Below are 20,332 nucleotides of genomic sequence, written 5' to 3' on the forward strand. Positions count from 1 at the left end.
GGTTTATATACTGCCCTTCCTAATGTGGCTCAGGGATGAGTAGGGTTAGGGCTATACAGTGATGGAACTAGGAATAAGCTATGACCGTGTTCTTCATTGGAAGGCCTGGGGGGGACAGTGGTGGCCCCCATCAACTTAAGTGTGCCCCCTCCAGCTAATTGTTTATTGGGCCTGTGTTATCTAAACCCTTCTTAAAGCCATCCAAGCTAGTGGCCATCATCACATCCAGTGGCAGAGCATTCCATGGTTTAATTATATAGTGAGCCGGGTCTCACGATCAGTGAGATCCGGTTTGGGGCGGTGAGCAGGGAGAGTGGGCTAAGCCTGCTCTCCCCACACATGAGCATGGCTGGAGCCCTGGGCGGCCAGATCGACCGCCCACATGATTGCCAGCTCCATGACGGAGCCAGCGAGGGCTGGGGGGAAGGGGGGCCAATTGGTCCCCACAAGCTCCAGCATGCCCTGCGCGAGTGTGCAGGGCATGCTGGTGAGACCCCCGGAGCCAGGAGGTGGCTTTTTGCCTCCTTGTGAGTAGGCGCAATGCGGAGCTGTGCCTACTCATGATCTTCATAACCAGGTTTACGGAGTGCTCGCTATGCAAACCTGGGTTTAGGGCAGGGGTTCTTGAGCGGGTTACCCGCTCTAGAACCACCGGGCTCGCAGTCGAGCCCGGTGGTTCTCACGATAGCAGAAAATCAGGTTAGCGGAGACTAGCCCGATTTTCTGCGATAGTGAGAATAGCCCCACTGTGTGAAAAAGTACTTCCTTATAAGTAATCTGGGAAGGTGTGAATGGGGTGCTGGGATGTGTAGCCCTTCCCAGTGGTTTCCTCCTTGAGCTCTTAAGAGAGGGCTCTGTTTCTCTTAAAGGGATCTCCCAGCACTGAGAAATGCACAGTACTCTGCAGAGGTCAGCACAGTGGGAAATGGCTTTCACACTGAAGGGTGTTTTATTGTTTTGGTTTTGTCAAAGTGACCCTCACTTGAAATAGTTGCTTAAGGGCTCTTTTAAAGGCTGGTGAAGATGTTTAACAATGAACGACTATAGGGAACGCATTCCATAGCCCAGAAGCAACTACAGAGGAGGCCCTTTCCTGTGTCACCACCAGACAAGCTGGAAACATCTGGAGATGTCCCTCTCTTGATGACCTTAATGTGTGGTTGGTTATTGGGTTACCTGGGAGAGCGCCTTCTTCACATCCTGCAGAAAAAGGCAGGCTCCAGTTTAATCTGACCCTAAGCCGTTTAAGGCTTTAAAAGTTTTGCTCCCCACCTCCCATGGAAGTGCATCTCTAGAGGAGTTACAGAAGCATGTCCCGGGGAATCCACTGGCACACAGTTCCTGGCACACAATTCTTTGAGTGATGTACCCTCAAGAGCCCCGGTCTTATGGCTTGCCAGTGTGTGTAACTGGAGCAGTCACTTCCTTTTGACATACTACCAATCAACCAGGCTGGGAGGCTGTCAGGATCAAATGTGGGTTTTTTTGTCTGAGCATAGATTCACTTCCTCTCACTGTGGTTTCTCTTGCACAGTAATACACAGCAGTGTCCTCGACTTTCAGGCTGTTCATTTGCAGATATACCCGACTGTTGGTGTCATCCTTGGAGATGGTGAAACGGCCTTTCACTGCATCTGCGTAGTAGATGTAAGATGTCCATATATATGCTAACCATTCCAGTTCCTTTCCAGGATGTTGCCTCACCCAATTCACTGAAGAGCTGCTGTAACTGAACCCAGAGGTTTGACAGGTGAGGCGGAGGGACTCTCCAGGCCTTTTTATGTCTCCTCCAGACTCCACCAGCTGGATGGCTGATTGGACCGCTAGAAAGAGAAAGATTTTACAGACACTTCAATCACTAGTAAAACTAAAGTGTGCCAGTGCTTTTTATTTGGAAGTAGAAAAATTACCTCGGAAGATTGCAAAAAATAAAACCAATTGGGGCCCAGATATCATCTTCCCTTCCTTTTCTTTGAGAGCGATTGACAGGAAAATTGGTGAGATTCACACACAAGTATTGTGTCTCTGGGGCTGGAACAGCCCTTGGCAGATTTATACAAATGCGCCCACTGCATTTGCATGCACCCCTGGATAAAAGAGCATCCGTCTTCTGATAACCATATCTCTTTGTGCATAAAGTATGTAGGATATATGATTTGAAAAATGATTAATAACTGTTTTTTATTATTATTTCTTGTTTACACAGTCAGACAGGTGTTATTGACTGGTTTGTTTTATCCAGACATCGAGTCCTTCCCAAGGACCTGGGATGCCAGAATTTTATTGTCAATGTTGTTGCTTTTATAGATATCGTCGCAGAATATAGGCTGTTCCCAGTAAAGATGCTCTTTGTAATTGGCTGATGGTGATTTCTGTGGCCCCTATGGTGTTGAGGTGCTCTTCAAGGTCTTTTGGAACTGCACCCAGGGCGCCAATTACCACTGGGATTATTTTGGTCTTTTTCTGCCACAGGCTTTCAATTTCAATTTGTAGATCTTTGTATTTGGTGATTTTTTTTTCTATTTCTTTTTCTTCTATTCTTCTATCCCCTGGTATTGCTATGTCGATTATTTTGACTTGTTTTTCTTTCTTACTTCTATTTACCATATTAATGTGCAGGAATTGTGATACCAATGTATGTGGCAGGAAATTAAGACTTACATTAATGTTTAATTAATAATAACAATAAATTAATGCTACCTCTCTCCTTTGTTACTTCTCTTCTTCTCCAAGCTGAAAGAGGCTTATATCCTGTAATGTGAGAAGAACATGAATGATATCCATGTTTGCATGTTTACAATAACCTGGGTAGAATTAAATTTCTCTAGTCAGATCACTTCAGATGACTCCAGTGATGGAACTAGGAGTGGTCTATGAGGTGCCTCTTAACCTATCAGCATCCCCCCTCCTGCACCCCCCCACACACGGCCACCCGTGCTGTTCTTTGCTCCAAATACTATTTCCTTAACCCTCTTCCAGATTTTGGGGTGGATTTCCACCTCCAGCTGCACAAAGGTGCACAAACAAGTCTGGCCCATACATTATCAGTATATGTTGCTTCTGTTTTAGTGTCTTGTCCTTATTGGCTTTATCTCAGAGCCAATGCACCCAAAGCAATTATGTGGGCTCTACATGTGGGGATGTAGGGGCTAAGACTATCTTGGTTTTGAAGGAAATCTTGTGGGAAAGTCTCTTGAAAAGCCGAACCCTTGAGGGACTAGTACAGTGTTAGTTTTCATCCCAGAAGTTCAGGAAATCATCAGCCTCACAGCTGAAACCACAGAACACCACACTCAGATGTTCAAGTCATTTCTTTCTTGGCCAACAGGATTTTCTAATCTTCAGCTTACTAGTGCCCCCTTGTGAGAAATGGGCGGAGGAGAATTTCGAGGCTTAGTTTTCAGATGAGATGCATGTGCTGTAATGCTTAAAGAGAGACGCAGGGATGATTGATTTGCTCCTTGAAATTGACGAACCATCAATCCTACAACTCACTGATGGACCAATCTAGCTATCCCATTATTGCTGTTGCATTATAGGAAGCAGGGCAGGAAGAAAGATATAAGCACAACCAGACTTGGTATTCTCTCTGTTTCCATAGATGCCTTGTAAAGGTAAAGTTGTGCTGTCGAGTCGGTGTCGAATCCCGGCGACCACTGAGCTCTGTAGTTGTCTTTGGTAGAATACAGGAGGGGTTTCCCATTGCCATCTTTTGCACAGTATGAGATGATGCCTTTCAGCATCTTCCTATATTGCTGCTGCCCAATATAGGTGTTTTCCATAGTCTGGGAAACATACCAGCGGAGATTTGAACTAGCATCCTCTTTTCCCCTAGGCTATAGATGTCATGTACTTCCTCCTTATTTCTGTTTCGCCATAAAGCTCTGAACTGTGGCCCAAAGCAATACAAACTTGAAAAGACAAAACTGGAAAAGTGCGCATTGAAGTCTGCAAATATCTGCACCCAATATTCCAGTCCAATCTGATCCAATCTGCACCAAATATCTGCACATGTGTTATTGTAAAAGGGCAGTTCAAATGCATAGTCAGAAAATCATGCCAGTCCTTCCAATATAATTGGCGATGGGGAAGAGGGGAGGGTCCACCCCCAAGGTAGTGCAGAGAGAGGATTTGAGGAGACTGTGGGGAGAAGCAGTGGTTCGGGTGAATGTGGGGTGTACTGTAAACCACCCAGAGACATAGGTTTTGGACACTCTGGAACCCAGGAAGTCTGCATTTTGCCCACTCATCCTATAAAAATATCTCCCCACATCTGGGTAGCAGATATAGTCTGTTGAGTTGTGCAGGAAATTGTGCTCTACCGGCTGAGGAAATGAGCCAACAGAGAGCCTTGTTCCAGCTGTTGCATTTGCTCAGCCTTAAAGGATGTTTGGACTCCCAAAAGCAAGTTCTTGCTCTGTCTCTGATAGGACTTTGCTCTCTGTGTGTCTTGCACAATAATATGTAGAGGTATCTTCAGGTTTCAGGCTATTCAGCTGCAGGAATACTTGGCTGTTTGAGTTGTCTTTTCTGATGGTGATCCGGTTTTGGAGACTGCTGCTATAGCGAGTGCTTCCACCACTCGAGATGTATCCCATCCACTCCAGCCTTTTTCCTAGTGGCTGGCGTACCCAGCTCACAGTATAGCTTTCTAGAGAAAATCCAGACACTCTACATGTCAGTTGTAGGGTCTCTCCTGGCTTCTTTACTCCTCCACCAGACTCCAGAAGAGTAATTTGGGATGAAACACCTGCATTGTGTGGAGAGAATACAACCAAGTTAACATCAATATGGGAATTAACTGGGTCACACAATAAGGGGAAATTAGGAGTCTCTCTTACATGTTGGGATCATGATTAGGAAAGCTGTTAGGATCCTCAAGTCCATCTCTCCAATTGCTCAGATAATTATTCTCCCAAGACCTGCAATTGAGCTGACCCTTGGTGATGCCTCCGAACCCACCAACCTCTGCTTGTAGCTTTCTTTTAAAATAAGCCAACCTTAGAAGAAATTTGCATGAAGTGCATGAAAGACTATATATAAGGCTAGCTCAGTCCAAGTTACAGCAGCAAGGCTTGCATGATGAACCAAAGCTAAAGTCTTTGAAGTTGTAATGTTTTCTCCTTTGAATCACATGGGAATTAATAGGGATACCTTTGCAGGAAAATGTTCTTTGGTTACAAAAGCACCCAAGTTCACTTGCTCTTTTGCTCTTGAGTATAAGATCATGCAGGTAGGTGACTACGTTGCCCTACTGATGAGAATGGTAATACATCAACACTAAAATATATATATGTCTGCAGGGTCCTTTCCATACAGTCAGAGTCCTTTCCATACACTCAACAATCTCCCAGTTGCAGGGGAGTAACAGCAGGAGAGATGGCACACTCTCAACTCCTGCCTGTGGCTTCCAGCAACATCTGGTGGGTCACTGTATGAAACAGGATGCTGGACTAGATGGGCCTTGGGCCTGATCCAGCAGGGCTGTTCTTATGTTCTTATGTAACAAATGTCCCTTTACATCACACAATGACTAATGAAATGTATTATCATAAGAAGTGGATAAAACTAAAGTCATTGCTTTAGAAATTTTGTGAATGACATTCTTCTGCCAGAAACAGTCAGCATTAAGAAAGAAAATGGGCATCTCAGTCTCTAAGAGCTAAATAAAAGCAAGTGGAAGACACATTTGGGATGACATCTTCACATGCCCTGTATGAGGCAGGACTTTGATGTTATTTGTGGCACATGCAGCTTGGCTTGGAGCTGTATGAACCCCTGCTCTAATCAAGAGGTTGGGCTCAATGGTGCTCTTTGGACTAGGCTTCTGATCTGTAGTCTGGTCCCCCACCACTCAGGGGCCTCCAAATGTACCACAAGTGGTGGCCATGCCACTGGCCTTTGCTGTGCTGCTTCTGGGAACCCTGCAGCAACCTGCTCACCTGCTGATCAGCTAACCAACCTGCAGGTAGCTTGCCCTGCCCAACTAACCCTAACCTGCCTGTTTGCAGCCCAGGCACATCCAACCCACCCTGCCTGATCTCCTGTTGTAGAGGGTTGAGTGGGGATGGTGAGGGACAGGTGTGGCAAGGGCAGAGGCAGGGTGGGGTCCAAAAGGCCTTTAGGTCCAGGCTCCAAAATTACCTAGATGTACCACAGATTGGGCTGGAAGAACTCAAAGTTCCATTTCAAAATTAGACTTGAAAAAGTTAATTCTAATTCATTTGGTTATTCTTCATGGAGAAGGGGCAGAAATATTTTAGAGAATTATTCTCCAAATCCTCAAGTTTGCACCTCTTGAATTTTTCCACACAGGGATGATTCAAATCCACCTATCTATCTATAGATTGCTCTTTGGGGGCACTTTAACAAATAAATGTGTTCCAAGCACTTAATTTAACTGCTTTTAGCAAAAAACAAAAAAAAGGTGTGTGGGGGGGGACTCCTTCGGTCTTACTCTTTCTTCTCTGTCAGAGAGTTATTATGAGAGAACCAGATCTCTCAACTTATTTGAAGAAAATGCTTTTGTAGTATACAATGAAAGATTTATTAATTATAAAGGCTAATCCAAATCTCTCTGCCTCAATTGGTTCAAACATAGAGCAGCTTACACCATGTTTTCTGTTTTCCATATTTTCTAGGAAACTTGAAAGGAAGCCTGTTTGGGGCTTATTTCTTATTCCAGAAAACACTCTTTCTGGAAATGATAGCATGAGAATTATTTAGTGACTATTTGATGAATATTTTAAAGCTCAGCAGATACTTATCAGAATTTCCCGCCTCACATTCTCCCCCTGAGAATTATATCTGGGGAATATTTGGGGGCACATTTATCCCAAGTCTGTTTCAAATCTAAAATCCTATAAATCTGCCTGGAGTTGTGTCTGTTCCACTGGAACCTTTCTCTCCCTCTCCTTGCTTTGTGCCCTATTGTGGTCTGATCTGTTTGTAGTTGGTGGAATGATAAGACTTGCTCCATGCCTAGGAATCATTCATTCATTCATTTATTATTTCACATATTTGTATACCTCCCACTACCAAAGTCTCTAGGCAGTTTAAATATTAATACAAACCAAGGAATTCTAAAACAATTTAAAACATATAGAAATTCAAATTATAAGAGCTAAAAACCACTAAACAGCTAAAAAGCTTGGCTGAAAGATGTGTCTTCAGCTGTTTCCTAAAGATCAAAAGGGAATTAGACTCCATGACTTCATCTCAGTTGTATAGCCTGTCCCTCAGATGATGTTAAAAGCCAGAGTATCTGCTATGGGCTACCTCAAAGGCCCTCATTCTTCTGTACATCAGAATTACATGGGAAACTGTCTGGCCCCCAAGGAAGAACATTAAGGATGTAAGAACGTAAGAACATAAGAACAGCCCTGCTGGATCAGGCCCAAGGCCTATCTAGTCCAGTGTCCTGTTTCACACAGTGGCCCACCATTGGTCTATCTAAATCAGTATGGTCATCCCTAACCAGCAGCAGTTCTTCCAGGTTTGAGGAAGGAATCTTTCCCAGCCCTACCTCGAGATGCTGCCAGGGACTGAACCTGGGACCTTCTGCATGCCAAGCAGATGCTCTGAGAATTCTTGTGCGTGGGTCTAGAAATGCCATGCTAAAATGTGATGGATGGGAACAAATCGATAAGATCATGTGATATAGTGGAATCCTTAGTGAATACTGCAATCTTTGTCATGGCAATGGTTTTGTATAAAAGCATGACTTTGTTTATTGCAAAACCAAGTACTGGGTGATTTTCCCAAGGGCCATCTTGAAGCAGATCTTTGTGCATAGTTTTGCCCATGGCTGTTCTTCAGAGTGGCCTGTGAACAATTCCCTCTCCTTTCCCACACTCCTGTTGAAGGTTGTTTATGAGGAGGTGAAGAAAGGGAACGGGGAGTACTTGGACCCATTGCCTAGCAACAATCCCCTGCCTTGGTAGTGGCAACAGAATGTGGAGAAGAATTGGGCATTCACTTTTCCCATAACAATGTTTCATTTTTAAATAGCAGGCAGATATTCAGGGTTGGAGGAAAAGGGCACAAGAAGAGTTGAAAAGAATTTGGTACATCTCTTTGGCTACAGAACCCACTCACCCCCAGTGCATTCAGTGAGAGGGTTCAAACTTATGCCACTTTTTAATGGGGATAATGATCCACCATCATTGGTGCTGAGATCATGGTGTGAGGGAGCTTAGCATCCTAACTAAGGCCCATTTCACAGCTGCAAGGCGTCAACACTGCCCGTTTGGGTTCCATCCACTCTCATAAGCTGTTAACATGCTGTGAGATATACTAGCATATCCCTAGGAATAAACTGGCAAATAACCCCAATGATGTTGTAGAGCCTCAAGACCCTGGGATAACTGGAGCACAGGACTGGATCATCACTTACTTTTGTCATACTATGGATCAACCAGCCTGGGAGTTTGCCAGGATCAAAAAAGGGTTTTTGTCTGGATTCCTCTCACTGTGCTTGCCATCTGTAACACAGTAGTACACAGCGGTGTCCTCAGCTTTCAGGTTGTTCATGTGCAAATACAGCAAGTTGTTGGGATTATCCCTGGAGGCAGTAAAGCGCCCTTTCACTGCATTTGAGTAAAGGATGATGTTTGCGGCTGGATATATATATGCCAGCCATTTCAAACCTTTTCCAGGGGCCTGCCGACCCCAGTTCATGTAGGTGTTACTGAAGGTGAACCCAGCAGCTCTACAGGCGAGGCGGAGAGACTCTCCAGGCCTTTTAACATCTCCTCCAGACTCCACCAGCTGGATGGCCGATTGGACACCTTGAAAGACTGCTAAAAAGAAAAGAAATTGAAACTCAAATCTCATTTTCCTTTGTTGCCTTGGGAGGGGTTGACTGGAAGGTGACTGAAAGTGACCCACAAGCTTTGTATCTCCCGGCAGGGACAACTGATGACTGTTTTATTCAGGAAGGTCCTTCTGTATTTGCATGCTGCTCTGGATAAAAAACAAATGCATCCCAGTCCATTGGAAAATGGCAGCTCCCTGTGAAAACATTGTCTGAGGAACGACAAAGAATTGCTTAGCATATTTATGGGCAGGGAATAATGGGAACAAGGTATATGAGAGGTATATGAAGATTCCAATTAAAATTAAGGGGAAAGCCACATATATATGCTCAGAATAGAAGAAGGTACTTGTGCAGCCATTGCCTTAGCTGGAAGACATTTGGATTACCACCAGGAATGGTTTAGGCTTCAGCATCCAACCTGGTGGGACAGCACTAGAAGAGACTGTAGAACCAGGGACTGGGATACAATAAAATAACTAGGATTAATTTTTCCCAGTCAGATCCCTATAGATATCCCCAGTGATTGAACTGGGAATGAGCTAGGAAGTATCCACACTTCACCAGCTCTTTTTCACTGCATTCAAGCAGACAATGGGGTTTGCATCAAGATTTAAACATGCCACCCATTCCGAGCACTTTCCCGGAGCCTCCCTAAGCCATTCCATGTAGGAGCTTCTGAAGGTGAACCCGGAGGCTTGGCAGGAGAGGTGGAGGGACTCTCTAGGCCTTCTAACCAGACTCCACCAGCTGGATAGCCAACTGGACACTTTGAAAGAGAGACATGTTATAGATATCTCATACATATTAACAACATAAAAGTGCCAGTCCTTTTGTTTCAGAAGAAAAAACAAACAAATTGAAACTCAAATATTTTTCCTGTTGTTGCCCTGAGAGGGATTGACTGGAAGGTGGCGAGATTCGACACAAGGGTTGTGCCTCTGGGAAATGGACATTTTTCATCCCAACAGCTCAGGAAATAATCCAGCTCACCATTGAAACCACAGAACAGCACACTTGGATGCCCAAATTTCCCATCTTCAGTTCACTAGTGCCCCCTGGTGGCACTAGTCACATGCTGGAGGAGGAGAGGAGAGTTTTGGGGATTTGTGTTCTGAAGAGATGCATCTGCTGTAATGTTTGAAGTAAAATGCAAGAAAAGTTGCAGAGCTCCATGTGATTGATCTCTGACGCGCCAACATCTCTCTGAGGGAGAATTCCCTCTGAACCATTTCAAGCACTGCATTGAATGACTAGCAGGGTAAGAAGAAACATTATTTTAACACAGCCACAATCTGTATTGTATACTGTTGGTCACGCGTGCATGCTTAGAACTTCTTTCTTATTTCACTTTCACTGTGAAGCACCAGATTGTGTACCAAAGTAACACAAATTAAAATGCAGATTGTTCTGCAAATCGGTCCTCCTCTAAAATCTGCACAAATAAATCGCTTTTCTCAAGAGTGTTCAAATCTATAGCTGCATAGTGTGTAGCTGATGTCATTGCATCACAACTCCAGGGACAAGATGAACTACCTCTTGATTTTTTGCACAGCAATTAGGACTTGAAAAAGAACAGAAGCCATGAAGAACTGCATCCACACAAGGGGTGAAGCCACCATAGAGCAGAAAGGTTCAAAGTACCTGGGTTGCCAATGAAAAGGGTGATGCCATTTACAAAGAGGCATGTCCTGATAGCCTGAGGGCCAGCCCAGCCCTCCTGATTGCATTTCCAGCCAGCATTCTCTGGCTGGGTACATTTATTGTCCTAAATAAAATGCTGTTTGGATTTTATATCCAGCCTGGACCATGCCCGAGTTTTATGTGATGTCATTCACAAAGGGGGCGTGGCCTGGGCTTCAGCAGGTATATTTGGGTGTGGCTGAGGCAGGGGAGTGTGTGGGGGGCAGGATTTAAGCAGCAAGCTCCAGATAAAAGAGGTAGAGAAGCTGCTTGCAAGCACAAAGCTGATCTAAGCCGATGGAGCTTTTTTAAAAACCCCAAGCAACCCACTGTTCCTAGAACTCTGTGCACCTCCTGCAACGTTATTTTAGTCGGAGATGTTTTTAAATAGTTGGATGTCTGGTTCAAAAGTCAGAGGGCGGGAAGCCTAGATGAAAGAGAGCCTCACCAGGGATTGTATGTGCCTAAAAGTAGGGTTGATATTCTTCCAATGTACTCTCCTATTTCTAATTAAAAGCTCATTTGGTTGCATATCATTTTCAGTGTGCATTGAAGCGCACAATTTATTGCAAATGGAAGCACAAGTTAAACAGTCATCTGGGTGCATGCAGAGCTTTAAGCTATCCCTGCCCCCCGCCGGCCATGAAAACAATAGAGTGCTGTGCCTAAAGGGGCTTCTGTCCATGAATGTGCCACTCTGCAAAGCACATTCATGGCCTGAATAGGGAGAGACATGCCTCCTACCTCCTCATGGCCAATCAGAGGGCAGCTGATAATGTCAAGAGGTTTTCCCTTCTCCTGGAACATGGAGCATTCTGGGGAGGCTTCCCCAGTGCTTGAAAGCTCCCCTCCTGCTCCCCTCCTGCCCAGCTCCTAACTGCAGCAATGAAGAACTCAGCTGTGGTGCTTGTGTGAGAGCAGGGCTTGCAGAGCTGGATGGAGGCTCTTCCTCTGTGTCTGAAATAAAGCAAGAACCCTTCCCAGCCCCAAACCACCCCCTTCTGATCCCGTGAAAGACCTTGGACGAGGTCTCACGATCAGTGAGACCCGGTTGGGGGCGGTGAGCAGGGAGGGAGCCCTGGGCGGCTGGATCGGCCGCCCACTTGATTGCCGGCTCCATGACGGAGCCGGCAGGGGCTGGGGGGAGCGGAGGCCGCACGGCCCCCGGATTCCCCAGTATGCCCTGCACGAGTGCGCAGGGCATACTGGGGAGATCCCCGGAGCTGGGAGGCAGCTTTTTGTCTCCCCTCCAGGGGTCTACTCGCAAGTAGCCATGCCGCGGAGCTGCACCGCAACTACTCACGGCCAGATAGTCTGGGTTTGCGGAGTGCTTGCGGCACAAACCTGGGCTAAGGGGAGGGGTACTTGAGCGGGTTACCTGCTCAAGAACCACTGGGCTCGCAGCCGACCCCGGTGGTTCGAACGATCAGCAAAAATTGGGCTAGCAGAGGCTGATCGTCCGAATAGCTCCCTTATTTTCCATTTCCCTCCAGAAAATAAAAATAATCCAGTATCATCTAATGGCAAAGGGTTTGCGCTCAACAGGACTGTGAGGCCATCACTGTTGGTCTCCTTTCACTGAATTTCCTCACAGAACCTAGTGTGGCTAAATCAGCTTGGTGAGCTGCCAGAGCAAAAGAGGGTTTTTTGCCTGGCTTCAGATTCACTTCCTCCCACTGTGTCTCTCGCACAGTAATACATGGCAGTGTCCTCAGCTTTCAGGTTGCTCATTTGCAAATGCAGCAAGCTGTTGGAGTTGTCCCTGGAGATGATGAAGCGCCCTTTTACTGCATCAGAATAGTAGATGTAGTTTGAGGCGGGATATATATATGCCACCCATTCCAAGCCCTTTCCAGGAGCTTGCCTAACCCAGTTCATGTAGGCATTGCTGAAGGTGAACCCGGAGGCTCTACAGGAGAGGCGGAGGGACTCTCCAGGCCTTTTTACATCCCCTCCAGACTCCACCAGCTGGACTTCTGACCAGGCACCTGCAAAGAAAGACATTTGAAAGAGATCTGTTGCACATTGACCCCTGGAATACAACTGACTTCTGGTTTCAAAGAATTACCTCCAAGGACTGCAAAAAGGACAAGAAACTGAAGCCACGAGATCATGTTTTTTCCTCTGTGTTGCTTTGAGAGGAATGGACCGGGAAGTGCTCACAGGCTTGTGTCTCTGGGTGTTGCTGGGGCAGGGAAGTGATTTAAGGAGGAAGGTTCATCTGCATTTACATATGCCTCAGGATAAAAGGACAGCGTAGCCATTTCATAGTTTCATTCTCTGAAATGGGTTGCACATGGAGCCCATGATTTGGGAGATAGAAAAAAAATGCTTGCAATGGCTATCTGTATGGAGCAAGGAAGGAGGAACTATGCATTCGATGTATTTGAAAAGAAATGGAAGTCATATTAAGGCTGTTTGGGATCTGTGCACGCTCCCAGTTTTTGGTTGTGTGGGAGCAGACAATAAGAACAGATGAGGGAGAAGTGATTGTGGGGGAGACAGGAGCTGGGGAGGACAGCTTTTCCTCATACCTTGGTCAAATGCTGGGTATGAAGTCTGGGTTGGGTGGCATTGCCCTACCCAGCTCCTGTCTCCCATAGAGTCCCTCCTCCTACCTAGTTGTTTGTTCCCACACAACCAAAAATTTGGAGTGTATACAGTCCGAAACCTGGATAAGACAATTGTCCTACCGAGTTTTCAATTGAACAGCCTCATAGATTAGAATGAAGAGAAAAGGAACTGAAACCCCACACAGAGAATGGAAGCAAGTGCTCTTGTAATCTCCTCCCTTACTGGGTGGATCTGCACCAGGGAATAGCCCACCTTGGGGAACAAGGAGTAGATGCAGATGATATGGAGCTACCTCTGTTCCTTGTTTCCAACCTTCTCAAAGCAGAAGGAGAAAACATGAAAACCCTGTTTGCATGAACTGGGAACTTGAATTCCATAACTAGAAGTTACTTCTTCTTGTGAGACGGCTATACATCTTTCCTTCCACCCTTTCCTGGGGTAGAAGGAACCAAGGGGTTGCCTGTTCTCTCATGACCTAGATGACATAAACACAATAGGATTTCTCCATCAACATTCCTTCCATTGGGATTGCTTAAATGGATTATCAAGAGAACCAAATTACGAAGAAGAAATTATGCTAAAGGAGGACCAGTGAGGGTTAGCAGTGGCAGCAAAGAGCCACACAATTCAGGTGTGTGTGTTTTTTAAATGAGCTCCACAAGCACTTTCCAAAACTCAAAAGGGAAAACGTTAAGCACAGCCCTATTAAATTTGAGTCACCCAGATTATTACCCATATGAAGGAAACCATAATAGAGATGTGAGAACCGGCTTGTATTAGATCTGGTTCACACATGAATGCTGCCACTACCGCAGCAATAGTGAGTACTTTCGGCTGATATCGGCTGATTTCAAGTTTTTTTAAATAAAAAAAACCATTTAAGAAGTAGCCTGCTCCCACTGCCCCTTTAATGGTAAATTGCTGGTAAGGCTCCAAAATGGGCACAAACTGGTTCAGATTCAAACCAAACCAGGTCCTGGTTCAGAGGGGGGTGCAAAAAGGAAACAATCTGGCCCAGTTCAAATCTGAATGGGCTCAAACTGAGCAGGGGAAAAAATGTTTTTCTGTACATCTCTAATCCAGAAGTCAGAAACAAGTAACTCCTTCAGTAGGACCAACCAGAAAGTCTTAGAGGTGGGTCTCATGGTCCGTGAGACCCGCTTTTTGCAAAACTATGGGGAGAGCGGGCTAAGCCCGCTCTCCCCGCAGACAATGAGGCATGGAGCGCTGGGTGGCCAGATCGGCCGCCCACATGATTGCCGGCTCTGTGATGGAGCCGGCGGGAGCTGGGGGGAGTGGGGGCAGCATGACCCCCGGAAACCCCGGTATGCCCTATGCGAGCACGCAGGGTATACTGGGGAGACCCCCGGAGACAGGAGGTGGCTTTTCGCCTCCCCTCCGGAGGTCTATTCACAACCAGATAGCCTGGGTTTGCGGAGCGCTCACTCCACAAAACCGGGCTATGGGGAGGGTTACAGGAGTGGGTTAACCACTCGTGAACCACCAGGCTCGCAGCCGAGCCCAGTGGTTCTGACGATCGGCGAAAATCGGGCTAGTGGAGGCGATTTTTGTTGATCGTCACAATAGCCCCAGAATCTTACAGAAGCTTTTTTCTCTAGAAATCTCCATCTGTGGGATGTTAAGCAAAGGAAAATAGGAAGCATTGCATTGATGGTGGTAAACCCTCCAAGAGTTCACAGATACAAATAGGAACACACCTGTGCAAGGGACGTGCTCAGGCAACCTGGACAGCATGCTGTACAATGTGTAGAGTGCTTGGCCAAACAATCTGGAATCTAGAAATCATTTAATTTCTAGAGACTGCAGAGGCAACTGAATCCTGAAGAATGAAAATTCATATGAAATTGTCTAACAATTCATATGAAAACAAGAAATGACAGCATTCCCATGGGCAGGGCTGTCCTTGGAGAGCACTGGAGGGTTATGGGGCCCTGGGCAAATCAGCCAGTGTGGGGCCGCCTTCCAGTTTATTCTAATGGGGGTTAAAAGAGTGGGGTTTGGAGTGGTCACCCTGCTTGCCATGCCCTATGGACAGCCTTGCCCATGGGGGAAAAACAGAGGCAAAATAGGGACAGGGAATTATAAGGGACAGATCAGGGGGAAGAAACCACAGGGATAGTGGGAGCCTATGTGGAGGCCATATTGTTTACTTTGGGCATGTTGCAATCTCTCTGAATGGTTCTGGCCTATAAAAGTATGAAGAAAGTTTCACTGCACTCCTTTAAATGTGTTGTGTGTGTGTGTGTGTGTGTGTGTGTAGGGAGGGACTTAAGCCATTTAAGGTTTAAAGGTAATAACCAGCACTTTGTATATTGCCCGGAAACATATTGGTAGCCAATGCAGCTACAGGTGAAACTCGGAAAATTAGAATATCGTGCAAAAGTCCATTAATTTCAGTAATGCAAATTAAAAGGTGAAACTGATATATGAGACAGACGCATTACATGCAAAGCGAGATAAGTCAAGCCTTAATTTGTTATAATTGTGATGATCATGGCGTACAGCTCATGAAAACCCAAGAAGACAAGGATTGTAGAATAGAACAATATCTGACCTCTGAAAAGTATAAGCATGCATATGTATTCAGTACTTGGTTTGGGCCCCTTTTGCAACAATTACTGCCTCAATGCGGCGTGGCATGGATGCTATCAGCCTGTGGCACTGATGAGGTGTTATGGAAGACCAGGATGCTTCATTAGCGGCCTTCAGCTCTTCTGCATTGTTTGGTCTCATGTCTCTCATCCTTCTCTTGGCAATGCCCCATAGATTCTCTATGGGGTCAGGTCAGGTGAGTTTGCTGGCCAATCAAGCACAGTACACTGTATACTTTTTGGAGATCCGATATTGTTCTATTCTACAATCCTTGTCTTCTTGGTTCCATGTAATATTCTAATTTTCTGGGATTGTGGATTTGGGGTTTTCATGAGCTGTACGCCATGATCATCACAATTATAACAAATTAAGGCTTGACTTATCTCGCTTTGCATGTAATGCGTCTGTCTCATATATCAGTTTCACCTTTTAATTTGCATTACTGAAATTAATGGACTTTTGCATGATATTCTAATTTTCCGAGTTTCACCTGTATTTGTGAATAAGCATAATATGCTTTCTCCAGGTTATTCCAGAGACCAGTTTGGCTGCCGCATTTTTGACTGACTGAAGTTTCCAAACTGTATACGAAGGCAGCCCTATATAGAGCACATTGCAATAGTCAAACCTGAAGGTTACCAGCTGACACAACACTGTTTTGAGATCGTTCCCTTCAAGGAATGGACGCAGCTGTCAAATCAACTGAAGTGGATGGAAAACGCTTCTGGCCATAGCCTCCACCTGGGAAACTAGGGAGAGGGCTGGGTCCAAGAGCACTCCCAGGCTGCATACCTGTTCCTTCTGGGGGTGTGTAACCCTATCCAGCACAGGAAGGTCTAGCTCATCCCTCAAATTCCAATCCCCTGCAATGAGCACCTCCACATACTGAGAAGGTCTTTTCACAAAACATGAGTTTTGCATTCGTACATAATGCAGAACTGGAGATGCAGGAATCAGCCATTGTCAAACCATTATGTCTGAATGTGTGCAACTCTGGTCCCATTTGAAAAGCGACTGGAGGTTGTGCTCCATAAACTCCAATTTGAACCCTTGGCTTGTAGTGAGTTTTGCTGCTCATAACTGAGGTTGGAATTTTGGAGCATTACGAGCAAATGCTAGCCCTGAAACCGGAGTTGTGGGAGGAAGCTCCTCCCTCTCTCTGGCCATGACTGGCTGTGTGGGCTGTCCCTCAAGCAATAATGAAACCCAAACAGCCAGTTCCACCTCTTCTCTGCAGTCTTCCTGGCTGAAGAGAACCTGCTTCCCATGTCATCCCAATCTGGACAGGAAAGCAGACGGTGGATGGGAATAGGTCCACTGGGCCTGTGGTTCTGCATTGCATGCAAAGGTGGCCTTTGTTCCCTAAACAAAAAGAAACCCATTTCATACGATGGCCAATGAAATTCATTGGTGAGATTCCGTCATTCCTTTAGAGTGTTTAATACAATGCCAATACGAGATGTGTGAGAGTGGAGTGGAGTGTCGAGGGAAATGCTCTTAGAGTCTCTTGCTGTGCTTATCCCTCCAGGCAGGGAAGTGTTGATCTCTGTCTCCAGATCACAAGGAAATGTAGAATCTTCTGATTGGTTTGCTAAGGTGGAATTGATTAAGAGTCATGTGTTTGCTTGAGGAGGCCACGTCTCATCTTCCTTGAGATACATGATTCCATGATAAGATTTTGATGAGATTTTGATGAGCAACTAGAATTCACTACGGACTTTCTCACGGGTCTTGTCTGACACTCCTCCTTGTGGAGGTTGAATAGTCCTGAGGTTGAATGTAGGAAAACACTGGAAAATAGTGTTGGAAAATGACTCACTAGACATTGATGGATGGGGACAAATTTGCTAAAAGCACATCACACACTACTGCTGCTATAAATATTTATATACTTCTTTTCAACAATTGGTTTATACTGAAAAACAACCATTTCTGGTAAGAACTAATCTGCCTACTTTCCTTTCTCTGTAACTTTAATTATAACAGTTTTCATATTTATGCTCTTTTTGTTGCTAAACACCAAATGACCATATGCAGGGTCAACTCAAACAGTAGTCACCTGAACATACACTCTCTGTGTGTGTGACTGCATCATGTGTTGGGTCATGAATAGGAAGGTGCGAAACAGGCAATTTCAGGTGTTTTGTAGACAAAACAAAATGCCCATTTTCTAAATCCGAAAGTTTTGTACACAAAACAAAACATCCCGGTTTCAGCTACAAAACATTTTGTTGTTTTGGACCTCCATTTTGTGACAATCTCTGAGTCAGTCTCCATTTTGTGTTTGACATCTCTTTGAATTTCCCACCCTTCCAGCCTTTGATCAGTGACCAAAAGCATGGGTTGACCTACTGACAATTCCCTCCTTGTTCCTCATTGGCTCTTTTGCCTCTTGCCACTCTTTACTGACCCCACATTGGCCAGGGGAAGGGTCGAAGAAGGGGCAAGGGTGGGGGGAGTTCAAGGAGGGGTTTTCAATTCATTCAACAAGTTAGTTACTCATTCGCCATTTTGCCTTTCTGCCTCATTGAAGAGAGAGTGAGAGAACTAGTTTTCATTGCATGGCATGCCTCAAGTTGTCATGATGATGCCATGCCAAGCGATTCCCTATGCCTGCCTGCTTTGTTGCCAGCCTGAGCCCAGCCTGCCAGCCTGCAATGGCTACTGCATGCCAGCCTGGGAATGGATTTATCAGCTGCATTGCTTTTTTGTTGCAGAAGAATTTTTTTCACCCCCTTGAGAGATGCCTTGCCATTGCCTATGCTTGCCTAGTTGCCAGCCTGAGCCCAGCCTGCCATGCCTACTGCATGCCAGACTTGGAATGGATCTGAGTGTAGATTCTCTGGTAGCATATGAGATTTTCAATGAAAAACCATGAATCCATTCTCATTTGCTACCAGAGAATCTACACTCGAAACATCTCAGAAACAATAGAACCGAATATCCCATGGGTTAGAAACCCATAGGGGTGGTGCACCCTATGTGCTCTACACCACCACTTGCTCTGGGCCTCCCCGGTACCCCCCAAGTGTAGTTATGGGGCTGCTGAAACTGCATCATTCCCTATGGGGAAGAACCTTAAAGATGCGTAAACTTCATTAAATCTTTAAAAATCAGTCCTCTGCCCAATTTGTTTGAAATAATTCTGGCAGCTTTCTTGCCCCCAATGGGCACTACCACCCACCCTACTCAGCTCTGGACCACCCCATTTCCACCCGATGTGAAGGTATACTTTTGCTGAAACCTCCATTATTCCCTATGGGAAAAATCTTAAACTTCAAAAATTGATGAAAAATCAGCCCTTTGCACAATTCCTCTGAAATTTGGGTGCTAACTTCCACCCATTGGGCACTACCATCCCCACCCACTAGTTTTGCCCTAGGGTCATTTTTTAAAATACAAAACATTTTGGATTCAGATTTTGCAATTTTGAACCAAGAACAAAATCCGGGTGTTTTGGATTGGCTGATTTCAAAAAAAGAACAAAATGGGCATGTTTCGGATTCAGGCCAAAAACAAAAGAGAGGGGGGAAAACCCCAAAGCACAACCCTGGTCATGAATAACTGCATCCGATGCAGGTGACATTTCCATGGAGAACACATATGCTGCAACTCAAGGGCCCCAGGTACACTAAAAACCACGATGAGCAGGATTTGGATTCAGAGGGAGAGGAGCTGATTGGATCCATGAGACCAGTGCTGGCTGCTGAGGTGCAGAATTCAAGATGGAAGACTGAACATGAGCTGGGCAGCTGGGAGCTGAAGCTACACCAACATGTACCAAGGAACACATTGGCACGGATTCCCCAGTGCTGATGTAGCCTCAAGACCCCACTGGTATTTTGACTTTCCAGTTGGTGTAACTGGAGCATAAGATGGAACTGTCACTTCCTTTTGACATCCTATAGATGAACCAGCCCAGGAGCTGTTATGATCAAAAGAGGGTTTTGCCTGGCTTCAGATTCACTTCCTCTCAATGTGTCTCTTGTACAGTAATATATTGCAGTGTCCTCTACTTTCAGGCTATTCATTTGCAGATACAGCAGGCTGTTGGAATCATCCCTGGAGATGGTGAAGCGCTCCTTCACAGCATCCGAGTAGTAAATGGGATTTGAGGCTGTACTTATATATGCCACCCATTCCAGTCCTTTTCCAGGAGCCTGCCTCACCCAGTGCAGGTAGGCATTGCTGAATGTGAACCCAGACCCCCGACAGGTGAGGCGGAGGGACTCCCCAGGCCTTTTGACATCTCCTCCAGACTCCACCAGCTGCACTGCTGATTGCACACCTGGAAAGAGAGACATTTTACAAACACTTTGGTCACAGTAACAACTAAAATGTAAAACTTTTTTTTATCTAAAGGGAGCATTGTTACCTTGGAAGACTGCTAATAATAAGATGAACTGGATCCCAAATATCATCCTCGTTTCCTTTGCTTTGCGAGGGATTGACTGGAAGGTGGTGGGATTCAACACAGGAGTTATGTCTCTGGGACAGGGAGAGCAGATGATGACTTTATACAGGACGCTCCTCCTGCATTTGCATGCACTTCTGGATAAAAGAGCAGCACAGTCCTCTGGCAACCTAGAGACGTACATATCAGGAGGTATAGAAATATGTTAGATAGATAGATAGATAGATAGATAG

At 45.5% G+C, this 20,332-nt stretch overlaps 1 protein-coding gene across 1 annotated transcript in view; it reads right to left on the bottom strand.

Annotated features, from left to right (window-relative positions):
* LOC128329543 (uncharacterized) overlaps nt 1–20,106 on the bottom strand; it is a 471,544-nt gene extending 451,438 nt beyond the window's left edge. Inside the window, exons 1-2 of the mRNA XM_053260948.1 lie at nt 20,061–20,106; nt 19,677–19,973 (exon numbers count right to left, since the gene is read on the bottom strand). Of these exons, the coding sequence (XP_053116923.1) occupies nt 19,677–19,973; nt 20,061–20,106 (343 nt within the window). The remainder of the gene's footprint in view (nt 1–19,676; nt 19,974–20,060) is intronic.
* Between the last annotated feature and the right edge of the window lie 226 nt (nt 20,107–20,332).

The sequence above is a fragment of the Hemicordylus capensis genome, chromosome 6, assembly GCF_027244095.1.
Source record: "Hemicordylus capensis ecotype Gifberg chromosome 6, rHemCap1.1.pri, whole genome shotgun sequence".
In the NCBI taxonomy this organism is placed as follows: Eukaryota; Metazoa; Chordata; class Lepidosauria; order Squamata; family Cordylidae; genus Hemicordylus; species Hemicordylus capensis.